The sequence below is a fragment of the Mya arenaria genome, chromosome 1 (genome assembly GCF_026914265.1).
Source record: "Mya arenaria isolate MELC-2E11 chromosome 1, ASM2691426v1".
NCBI classification, from domain to species: domain Eukaryota; kingdom Metazoa; phylum Mollusca; class Bivalvia; order Myida; family Myidae; genus Mya; species Mya arenaria.
In genome coordinates, this window is record NC_069122.1 from 12,601,562 (window position 1) to 12,614,013 (window position 12,452).

At 35.2% G+C, this 12,452-nt stretch overlaps 1 protein-coding gene across 3 annotated transcripts; it reads left to right on the forward strand.

Annotated features, from left to right (window-relative positions):
- Nucleotides 1-59: 59 nt before the first annotated feature.
- LOC128236521 (BTB/POZ domain-containing protein 6-like) lies at nucleotides 60-7,377 on the forward strand. 3 transcript variants are annotated; one of them, XM_052951463.1, is made up of 3 exons: nucleotides 60-209; nucleotides 2,288-2,562; nucleotides 5,984-7,377. In XM_052951463.1, the coding sequence occupies exons 1-3, from the start codon at nucleotides 174-176 to the stop codon at nucleotides 7,014-7,016; spliced, it is 1,344 nt and encodes a 447-aa protein (XP_052807423.1). In that variant the 5' UTR covers nucleotides 60-173; the 3' UTR covers nucleotides 7,017-7,377. The 3 variants fall into 3 exon arrangements, with proteins under 3 accessions (XP_052807423.1, XP_052807509.1, XP_052807584.1); XM_052951549.1 differs by having other exon boundaries at nucleotides 91-209; nucleotides 2,291-2,562; XM_052951624.1 differs by having other exon boundaries at nucleotides 159-200.
- Nucleotides 7,378-12,452: the final 5,075 nt, after the last annotated feature.

Sequence of the window (12,452 nt, forward strand, 5' to 3'; positions counted from 1 at the left end):
ATTTGTTGATAAACCAACAGCTTTAGTCATTAAGTGGGTTATCTTTTACATGCATTACAAGTGTTTATAGATAAACCAGCACTTCATCATTTTCTGAAAATGCACGATTCATGTTTTCAAAAAAGGACCTCGAGTTTTAACCTGCATAATAACTTGTGAAAATCATTTTCATCATGGAGGTTTGTGAAGAAGAGAGGAAGGTAAATAAGGTAATTGTCGTATATATTTTGTTCACAATAGATGGACTGTTCACCACCATAGCACGCTATCTGTACACATATCGTATGTTTTGATTTTATCATCAAGATTTAATGTATTCAATATCATGATGCATTACAAATGTATAGTGGCATATAACTGCCGTAAGATAACATGTTAACGTTCGGGCATTGTTTCGTGTTAACCACTTAATTTTCGCGATAATTATATACCTATCTAGTTAATATTTGTGAAACTCTTTCGGTCAGATAAAAATCATAAGACTAAAAACTGGCTTGAAAGTGACCAGAACTGCCACCTGTTACCTTTTTAGCTGTACATCATTAACAGGTTAACTAGTAATGCTCTGCAAATTCCACTCAATAAGTAACATAATACCTGGTTAACTAGATAAGATTCGTGTTACCAGTTATCTATAAAGGCATTTTTGGCTTCTAGCAGTAACTGGTTATCTAGTCATGATTTGCGAATTCCACTTAGTAAGTAACTTACTAACTAGTTAACTAGATAAGTTTCATATTACCAGTTACCCATAAATGCATTCCTGATTCAGGCGCTAACAGACTATCTATTTATGGTTTGCGAATTCAACTTAGAAGTAACATACAACCTGGCTAACTAGAGAAGGTTCGTGTTACAACTTACTAAGTGAAAGTCGCAAATTATCAGTAGATAACCAGTTGTAAAACTATATTTATAGATAACTGGTAACACGAATCTAATTTATATAGAGTTTTAGATTTTATTTCAGAAAACAATAGGCATTTTTGATTTTATGTTCTTAACCCAAATCCTTCTAAACGAAAGTTTAAATAGATGTTGTTTATTTGCTTACTTTTCAAAAGACTCCATACTTCAGGGTTATAAATAATACAGTAATTTTATCCTGACCGTTATACCTTAACTCACAATATTTCTGTAGTAATAACATACCATCTTCTTGTAAACCAGCTTCTGATACTGGCAACAAAACAATATACCAGCATACAATAATATAGCTATCAAACACGTTTAAATCTTAACCCTGATTGGTTTTAGTCATGAAATACTCTTCTATATAATTTAAATAAATATAAAATAAAAAAGGGGATACGGATTTTCCTTGATGGACACCTAACAAACATACGTATAAGACTATCACTTAAAACATTGTCATATCTACACTTAACATCAATGAATATTGAATGCAACATTACCTCTTAATCAACTTTAATGAGTTCCTATCATGAACTTGTAACATCCCTTTCAACAGAATCAAACGTCTGGTTAAAATCCACACAAACAGTAAATAACTTCTCATTATTATTCATGAAGTATTTTATGATAGTATGTAAAACAAAAACAAAACACATATCAATAGTTCCCATATTTTGTCTAAAGCCAACCTGAGCCACAATATATACATGATATTTTTCAGTCCAATCAGTTTAGTAATTCAGAAAAAATAATCTAATTTATATAGTTTTCCCTAAGTAGACCATTTCAAAGTAAGTTGCATAGAGGGCAAATCAACATAAATGAAATTCGTCCTCGATAGTAAAAACATTGTTTTTAAAACATACAGGGTAAAATCTATATTCTTTATCTGTATTTTGATGACTGCCTTTTTTCAATACCTAAATAATGCAATTAATGTCAGAAGTTTAATACAGTTTTCGCAGATATAAGACAGATCCATAGATAAACATTTATCAGGATTTAGCACAGTTTTAAATGCCTGTAATAAATCGATTTCGGAGATTCGATCATTTATTTGACTTTGAAGACTCTGTAATGCATACTCTTTTAGTCTAGTTTTGAACAATGTATATATAATATCTACAGCACTACCATGTCTCGTGAAATCCAATAGAAAATACATTTCTTAACAGACAGAAATGATTATTGTCGTAAACATGTTATGGAACAGTTTCTTGACAAATGTGAACGAATGTTTAAACATGTGTTGCCATTTATTTTCTATAAGCCTCATCTTAAATTTAATGATTCTAGTAGCTTTGGTTTGGTTGTACTGTGCTCCATTCTTATACTTTGCTTACACTTTTCTATCGACAATATTTATTTTCAGCAGATGATGGAGATAACGATGCACAACAAGAGCGAAGACCCATGGCAATACTCGGACGACTTTGCTGAAACTAACCTGCAACTACTTGAAACACAAATCCTAAGCGATATCGCATTTTCATTTGAAGATGGGAAGGAGGTTGTCAGAGCCCACAAAAACATCCTTTCTAGCAGGAGTCCGGTGTTCTATACGATGTTCTGCGGTCCTTTACAAGAATCGTCTGCGGTGATAGAGATACCTGATGTAGATACAATCATTTTCAAACAGTTTTTAAGGTACGTGAATCTATTCCGTTTTCATTCCATGTTAACGATCGATCTCAAATCTGCATCAAGACGCAGACTATAAAATGCAACTATTATAAACGATAAAAAGTCATATATTTATATACCGAGGGCTCAACGCAATAGTGTCGTCACTCCATTTTTTCACAAAATGTTGTTTTTGCATTTTTCACATACTTCTGTCATAAAAAAATATTTTCTAAAAATATCGATTTTTAAGTATTTAAAATGAAAAGTTGTCCAAAAGTCGTATCTTAATTTGACTATTTTCATTTATGCGACACTGTCGTAACTTGAGTTACATACAGTGTTGCACTGAAAACTATGCCAAGTTTGATTTAAAAATATGCAACACCGTAGTAACTCAATTAATTTCACTAAAATGATGTTATAATAATGGTGCTGTGAGTTTACTTTTCTCAGAAAAGAAAACAACAACAGTAAATATACATGTACATGTTAAAAATTGTGAAATCCAAAGAATTTTGAAGATTTATATACGCCACATCTGAAGATAACAGTTTTTAAGAGTTTTTATTTGTTTTGTTTTTTAAATAGCTATGAAATATTCCTTATCCTAGTTATGTATTGTAACTTGTGCTTATAGAAGTTAAATGATTACCTTAATATATGATATTCTGAGGCGATATAAGTTATTGCAGTAGCATCTTAAGTGAATTAAGTCTCATCCTAATAAAACTGACTTTTTCCATAAATTGCTTAATCAAACTTATAGGATATTTATGGTAGCATTTTGATAAATAAATGAGTCTTACTAATTCCTTTATACCATAGTAGTTAAAATAGCTTGCATTTTTAATGTGGTATTGGAAATCTAATATTTGTCGAAAAAAAATTACCTAAGGCAAAATATTGTGATTTTGATAAGAATTTTTGCTCCCTGAAGTTGATATTAGTCAAAGTGGTTGGGAATCAAATAATGCTTATTCAAATACAGTTCTTATCAGTTTTTGATGCCAACAATCTTCAGATTTCACATTATGCTCCAAGCAAAAGCTACTTGGCATCAAGGAAGCAAAGTGGCTTTTGCTTGAAGTCACATGATGTGAAATCTGAAGACTGAAGTGTTTTGTGGCAGAGGGTGACAATGTGTAGCAAACTTTGGTGTGCGCATTAGTAACATCCTATACAATTCAACCAACAAACTGGAATGAGGAAACGATGGATGATTTTTTTTTATTTAGGGGTGACAAACTTTTTAGCGATGTCAATTTAAAAAGACTATACTGGTCAACAGATGCAATTCCTGATGTTGTGGACTTTGTTAACATTGTAATGGAACATGCACTGCATGGAACAACTTTAGATATAAATGGTACCGAAGTTGCCTTTTGGTCTCTTAAAGATGCCTTAGCAGATACATTAGAATTGGATTGATGGGGAGGTGTTATTGGTTATGATGCTGATGTGGTTGATAGCAATGATGTTAATGAGGGAGGTGTTAATGGTTATGATGCTGATGTGGTTGATAGCAATGATGTTGATGGGGGAGGTGTTAATGGTTATGATGCTGATGTGGTTGATGGCTATGATGTTAATGAGGGAGGTGTTAATGGTTATGATGCTGATGTGGTTGGTGGCAATGCTGTTACTAGGGTAATGTTAATGATTATGATGCTGATTGGGGTGATGGCAAAGATGCTGATGTTGATGATGATGGTGGGTGTTTTTGGAAGATGATGATATACCATTGATTTATCTTGTTGACAAAGGGGAAATTTTATTAGCTTATGAAAGTTAAAGCCCAATTTAAAAACTAACCAATTTAATAAACAGATTTATTAAGCTTGTGCATAAAGCAAATCATTCCAGATGTCCACCATCCCGTTTTCCCCCTACTCCCACAGGACACTGCAGTGTCAAAGTCAAGGGAAGTCATCGCAAGAAAACTTGATGAACACATGCATTCCACACATTGTATAGTCTGAAAATAGTTTTTCAAAGTCATCCGAAAAACATAGTTAATTAGTTTTTCTTGTTTTACTTGGTGTAATGCTGCTTTGACTAAAACATATTTCCTGGCAATGACCGCAAGTGTTTTTGAACCAGTTGAGTAGAGCTCAATTAGGACAAGTGGATTTTGTATATTGATAAGAACTTCCCCTTTATGGAAATAAACCAAACATTTGAAAACAATGGTCAATATTATCATTAGATTCCTTTGAAGACATTTTTTCTGATATTTTCAAAAACATTTTCGCTGATTTTTTTTAAATGAAATTTAATTGAACAGTCAGATGGAATTATCAAGAAATTTGCCAATTTTTGTCAGTTATATGGGAATGATTGTTATAAAGTAAAGAATATAAAATAAATATACATTATTTCAAAATATGATGATAGTATTGATAAGTGTGCTTTATAGCTTTGCAAAAATGATGTTAATTATAGCTGTTTTAGAACTTATGTTTAAATCATGAACCTATGCTTTGCTAAAGCTTAAACATTGTTGTTAAATTTTAGACACAGGATGAACAAAATCTTGTTGTGCAAGTTAAATACTTAAGTGATTAAATGTTCAAAAGTAATACAGTCATGTTGTGTTATGTTCTGATTTATGCTTCATTGTTTTACGGCTCATACAGCCTGACCCTTTCCTAGTATTTAAGTGTAAAGTTAGACCTCTACTCAACTCGAATAATAAGCAAATCAAAAGTGATGCACTACTTGGTTGTAACAATTATCATATAATAAAAGTTGTCCATTATCTGTTTAGTTATAAACCATATCTCTCATTGTAAATGACAAAGACAAAAAGTGCTACAGTGTTGCATAAATATATTTTCTCAAATTGAAATAATATCAGGTGGAAAACTGTCGTAAGTCAAGTTACGACAGTGTTGCATAAATATATACTTTCATGAAATCTGACTTTTGAGGTGGAAAACTGTAGTAAGTCAAATTTTATCAAATTCATCTTTTGTGTTCAATGTTTGAACATAATATACTTTTTTGGTTTAAAACTAACATACAGTACAGCATTGTCATGTTCAAATACTTCAAATATATCCAACACAAATAAATTAAGAATTTTTTTCCTTCTCCTGAACAATTTTGAAAAATGGAGTTACGACACTATTGCGTTGAGCCCTCGATACGTTTATAAATCCATTATTTTTTGTGATATTGGAACTCAAAGTGGTAATATATTCAGAAAGTTATACCACTATAGCACTGCTAGAAGGAAAGTACTAGTGAAGGTAAAACTTGCTGTTTTTAGTCTGAACTCACTCATGAGACTGTTTTAAGAATGGGCCCAGTACTTTCTTCCTCAGAAAACAAGTTGAATGTAAACAATGATCAAAAATGCATCCATTTTCTAAGTTATGGGCGATGTATAAACACTCTTACAAAATTCCGCTTGTCCTAACCATTATACATAACTTTGTAGGTTTCTATACACCAAATCGTGTGACGTCAATGCGGATTCGGTGATGTACTTGATTTACCTTTCAAAGAAATATGACGTGCCGTCATTGCAAAACACTTGTCGGGAATTTCTGAAAAAAGGCTTCAATGTGGAAAATGTATGCACAATTCTGGGCCAGGCGTTGCACTTTCAAGAAGTTGATCTACAAAGGGATTGTTTGAATTTTATTTCAAAGAAAACCGCAAAAGTGCTAAAGTCAGTGTCATTTCTGAGTCTTCCACCATCTACAGTTGAATTAATTCTTCAGGAAGAGTCTTTAAAATGCTACGAAATCGATGTCTATTTTGCTCTTAAAGCATGGGCTGTTAAAGCTTGCAAACAAAAAGGAAATGATCATGCAAACACAGACATGATTCGTGAAGAGATTGGATGTTTGCTACGGTTAGTTCGATTTCCAACCTTGAGTGCTAAAGATTTTGCCACACACGTAACTGACGATGGAATTCTGACACAGGCAGAAAAGCTTGATATATATCGGGATATCATTCTTGGTGAATCAGTCTCTGGCTATCCAACAAAACGTAGACAACGTCCCACTTTTCGAGTAAAAAGATTCAAATCCGTCAATGCCGAACCATGGCTACACGGGAATAAAATAGATGGTATCAGTTTTACAGTGTCTAGGCCGTGTAGATTGATTGGAGCAATACTATACCGTCCCATTCATGAAGGTATGGTAGGAGGAAAGATATCAGTATATGAAGACGGTGTTTTAAAAGGAGACATACAAGAAACCGTTTACTTTGCACCAGAAAAGAAAACGTCTAATGTGCTGATTCCCGAAGTTCAACTTGATCCAGTCAAAACATATGGCATTTGCCAAACGTTTACCGGAAAAGGAACATACAGTGGTAAGGAACCACATCTATCACACGTCGTGAATGATGTAAAGATACAGTTTGGAGATATGTTTTGTGGAAAAGGGATGTCGTCGATTTCTACTGGTCAGATATGTGGAATAATTATCGACGTTGAACTAAATGTTGACAATTAACTGAGAATACAAACATTGTTTGAAATAAATGCATTGCTAGTTTACGTTCTTCAAACGGAACCTCGGTGGATACTGAAGAACCAGTATTAGTTGTTTATAAGAAAACGATTCATTGTTTTAACATGATCTTTTGCGCTTTGATGTTTTGTTTTTTCGATATCTATACTGTCTGTTTAGGATGCATAATATATTCTTGATCGTCTAACTTGCATATAGTGTTATACTATAAACCTTTCCTTGAATTAAAATCATTCATGTATATATACTGTCTAAGAGAAAATCTCGTTGATTTTTCTGCAAAACTGCCGTATAATTAACCAATATTTACCAATCGATGCAATGTATCGGGCTAATCAATATCTTTTTGTTTTCATCATTGAATTAAAAATAAAACAGTTTCAGATTTGCTTAAACATATTTTATAATTAGCAGATAGTAGTCAAGGTAAGTCAGAAATACATTGGAACCTGACTCGTAGAAAACGTGGTCAAGTGCATGTTTGGAAGATGCCATCCTCGGCAATAACATAACAAGTGCGCAATATAGCCTAGGCACACGCTCGTCTGTTGTTGTTTTTGTTTGGTTGTTTTCTGTAGAACATGGGGCATAACTCAAAATTAATTAAAACAAGATTTTTTGGCCCTTTTGTACATGAGCGTATTGTGTCGGAGAACATAAATATGTTTTTTAACTTGAATATATTGTAATGATGGTGTTGAGCTACGATGAACGTTTTAGCACAACGACGGGGCCGACGACGACACCAAGGCTAAAAAAATGCTGGAATTTCTTTTATCTTAAAAAATGCTCGAAATGAAGATACTTTTCTCAGTTGTTTTATTGGAGTGGAGTGGGGGTCACTAGGTATTCTAGGATCGATCCAATGCCTTGGAAAAGGTACTTTTGTGGAAAATCTCTCCAAATGGCTCATATGATTCTTTGTGAAATAGCTCCCTATTCCTTTCTTCTCTCCAAATGCTACCTCGATTTAACTACCCACATTCAAATGCGTTGATAATGAGGGACTAAACCATTCAAAAGAGAGGTTGTGTAACAATACTTATACAGGCACGTGTACGTGGCAACGAGTTACTATCTCATTACCAGATCTTAATTTAATATCGTGACCTATACTTATAATACTTACTTGTTCCCAAACTGACTATGTCGTGACCACGACAAAGATATAACTAAGACGTGGACATGCCATATTAAGTCCTGGGAATGAGTATATCACACATGCCACTTCTATTCCACCATGAAAGGTTTACAAAAACGCGAAAATTGTTGTCTGCAATTGACACCACTTCAATTACTATAAGGCCACGCCTACAGTGCCATGTGACCCCTTAGTAAGGGCCCTCCGACATGAACACAGAAGCAGACGATAATTATACAGATGCCAAAAAATGCATATTTTAAGCAGCAATCAGGAAAAATGTCAGTATTATGGATTTCCTTAATTGTCTTTACCATCTCTTAGTTATGAGAAACATATTTTGTGTTAAATGTATAGAAAACAGAGTAATTACACTACTGTTGACAAGATTGTCGGAGGTCAAGGCGGATAGTAACGGGCAACTGATAAGCTCCGCCAAATTTGGACGCTGATTGGTCGGTCGGGTATCGACCGGCCCGTTTGACTGACAGGCCGCGTCATGCTAATTGAATGTAGGCGTGTCCTTTCGGATTATGTCACTAGGATTTAAATCATGCATAGTCTGTGCGGTTTACGGTGTAGTGGACACATACAAATTGTTTTATTCTACAAAACGTTGAGGGCATCCCAGACGATGACAGTTTGTTTTACTTTTGAGTGTTTTAAAGGAAATAAGAAAAAGCTCAAACCAATATTTATAGGCGATTTAGGGCAAATTATACCAATTCAGAAGTGACTTTGGTGTGTCATACATTTTTTTCTTTTAATAAACACAATACAGTGGATACCATCTCAGACTAATGGCTCTTTCCATCTGTATATGTTTTAAAGCTAAATTGTTTGTGTTTTCAAAGACAGGCCGAATATGCTTGATCCACTTTTTGGTTGACATTTTCACCGCATTGTTTATACTCCTACAACCTATGTAGTAGTTAGTTATCAGTGTTCGCCCTTCATTTTCCAAAAAATCAGGGGCGCTTGAATTTTTTAAATATTTTGTTTCTTATTTGTGAAAAATCGTTACTTATTGCTGAAGATGACTCTACATGACTACGTGAATTGTTATAACTTCGCATGCGCATATAATCACGCCTACTTTTTGCATATGCAAATGGGCAATTTAAAGGCCTAATTTAAGGAATGTTTGGAATGATAATCCATTGCTGTGCATCTCCTGCTAATTGCACTGGTGTCACAGTAGGGGCCAATTTCCTGTGTATTCGTTTATTGACTCAGGGCCATTTAGGATCCATTTCTATAATAAAACTTTCAAAACTGCACAGCAGGAAACTCAGATCAGAGACCTGATAAGAGGGATCAAGGCAAATATATTAAGATCAGTAAACAGAGGTTGTGTACTTTACACATTTTTATATTTATTTATTTTTGTTTTTTGTTGTTGTTGTTGTTGTTGTTGTTTTTTTTTTGTTGTTTTTTTTTTTTTTGGGGGGGGGGCACTTATAGAAGGCTTAAACTAGGCCTTTAATGAATGTTTGGCATGATAATCCCTCGCTGTGCTTCTCCAGCAAATTGCACTGGTGTCACGGTAGGGGCCAATTTCCTGTGTATTTATTTATTGGCTCAGGGCCATTTAGGGTCCAATTTATAATAAAACCTCCAAAACTGCACAGCAGGATAGTCAGATCAGAGGCCTGATAAGAGGGCACAAGGAAATTAGATAAAGATACACAGAGGTTGTGTACTGTATACAGATGTGTGTGTGTGTGGGGGGGGGGGGTCACTTGTAGAAGGTTTAAACTAGGCCTTTAAGTGTCAACGCTGATTTAAATGACGTCACAATATAGGGGAGGGGGGTCTTGTAGAGATTGACTGGTCTTTTTAAAGCAGATGAAGTAAGTAGTAGAATTGAAAGAGGATAAAAAGGCACGATCATTGTATACGCCGAGAACCACTTGTTTGGGCCCTTATCAAAAGGTTGATAATACAATGACTGCTTTCAATATAAATATATTTCTGAGTAGGTTCATAACACTAATCAAACTAAAATTAAAAGAGGACAAAAGGCACGATCATTGTATACGCCGAGAACCACTTGTTTGGGTCCTTTATCAAAAGGGTGGTAATACAATGACTGCTTTATCTGAGTAGGTTCATAACACTAATCAAACTAAAATTAAACAAGAGATGTTTGTCAAACATAATGCCCCCCCCCCCTTGAGCGCCATGTTGTCAGGATTATTTGGACAATTGAATGAAATATGCATGAACCTCCAAGTCAGAGTCAAATTATCACACCAGCTTTTTGTATTCAAGGTCACTGTGACCTTGAACTTTGACCCGATGACCCCTTAAATTAACAGGGTCATCTACAGGTCAAGCCCAAGCCCCTAGTCAAGTTTGATGACCATAGGTTCAGGCTTTGTTGAGATATCAGTCGGACAACCTTTTATCATTCAAGGTCAATGTGACCTTGACCTTTGGCCCGATGAACCCCAAATCAATAGGGGTCATCTGGTCAGGCCCAACCTCAAAGTCAAGTTTGAGGGCCATGGGTGCAGGCATTGTTGAGTTATCACTCGAACAACCTTTTACCATTCAAGGTCACTGTGACCTTGACCTTTGGCCCGATGAACCCCAAATCAATAGGGGTCATCTGGTCAGGCCCAACCTCAAAGTCAAGTTTGAGGGCCATGGGTGCAGGCATTGTTGAGTTATCACTCGAACAACCTTTTACCATTCAAGGTCACTGTGACCTTGACCTTTGGCCCGATGACCCCCAAAAACAATAGGGGTCATCTTCTTGTAAGGCCCAACCTCCAATTCAAGTATGAGGGCCATGGGTGCAGGCATTGTCTAGTTATCACTCGGACAAGCTTTTAATTTATTTTACCATTAAAGGTCACTGTGACCTTGACCTTTGACCCGATGAGCCCTTAAATCAGTAGGGGTCATCTACTGGTCAGGCCCAACCTATATGTCAAGTTTGATGACCATACGTCCAGGAATTGGTGAGTTATCACTCGGACATGCTTTAGTCTACCGACGAACCGACCGACCGACCTACCGACCGACATGTGCAAAGCAATATACCCCTCTTCTTCGAAGGGGGGCATAAAAATAACGGAAAAGGCACGATCAATGAATTCAACGTAAACACAAAATAACGAGCACGATCATTGTATACGCCGAGAACCACTTATCTGAACCCTTTACAAAAGGGTGGTAATACAATGACTGCTCTCAATACAAGTAGGTTCATAACACTAATCAAACTGAAACTAATTTCTTCTTTCGTTTTTACATGAAAGGATGAGGTATTACAGAGTATGATGTTACACATAGATCTTACTAGAAACTTTTAAATGCAGGTCACCCAAACGAAACCAAATTATTTTGCGCCCGGAATAGTCAAGATAAAAACCAGTATCGGAAAAAAATTCAAAATTATAAAGGCCAAACGAATTACCACTTCTTTTAAATAAAAGCTTGTACACAACCATAGTACCTCGAGTAGAAGTCCAGGATGATACATGTTATATGCTATGCAAGGTGATTGTGTTGTTTTAATAACGCTTCTGGTCCTGGTACATTGTATAAAAAACGGTTTTTGACCCACGCCTTATTCTTTCAATAAAAGATATTCAAATTGAGAAAATCAATTATATATACGCGAATAGAGCATACACTGGACCAGGGGCTACATGTTTATGTCTAGATAGTCCAGAATGGATGATAATTATCCCGCACATGCATATTAAAATGGAAAAACGGACGCGGGCCGGTGGAAATATTTTAAAAAAAAACATATATGTACATGAATATTTAAGAAAACAATCAGAAAAATAAGTCCAATTAAAATATAAAAAATGTCAACGCATTCTTTGGTCTTGTAGAAGTTTTAGAATTTAAATAGTGAGGCAACTCGGGATTCGACAACAAAGAGGTCTGTTAATATAATTATATACGAATGCAGACTGGACAAAACGTCCTGTTCTCAGAACACTTTCGTGCCGATGAACTGTCAGCGAGTCTTGCTTGAATCCTTTAAAAAAAATACCAAACTTACAATAAGATTTTTAGACACGCGTGCTATCCAATTTCTAATTTACAACAAGTTAAGACCAAAGAAATAAAACCATATCCGATAGTCAGAGCTGTGGGACCACTCTAAATGTCATTCATCGTAGGGCCCGCGGCATTTGGGGTTCAAAATTACTCATTTGGCGAATATCCCACAAAACGATGGGAATAAAACTCCCCCTTTGGTATCAAAAGTATCTTTCATTCACACTCGGGGATCTGACGGGGTCAAGCCA

Excerpts from the sequence above, each read along its gene's own strand:
- LOC128236521 (XM_052951463.1), top strand. The coding sequence starts at position 174 with ATGGAGGTTTGTGAAGAAGAGAGGAAGGTAAATAAG. Across the intron at positions 210-2,287 it reads AAGAGAGGAAGGTAAATAAG|CAGATGATGGAGATAACGAT; the intron begins GTAATTGTCGTA and ends ATTTATTTTCAG. Across the intron at positions 2,563-5,983 it reads ATTTTCAAACAGTTTTTAAG|GTTTCTATACACCAAATCGT; the intron begins GTACGTGAATCT and ends ATAACTTTGTAG.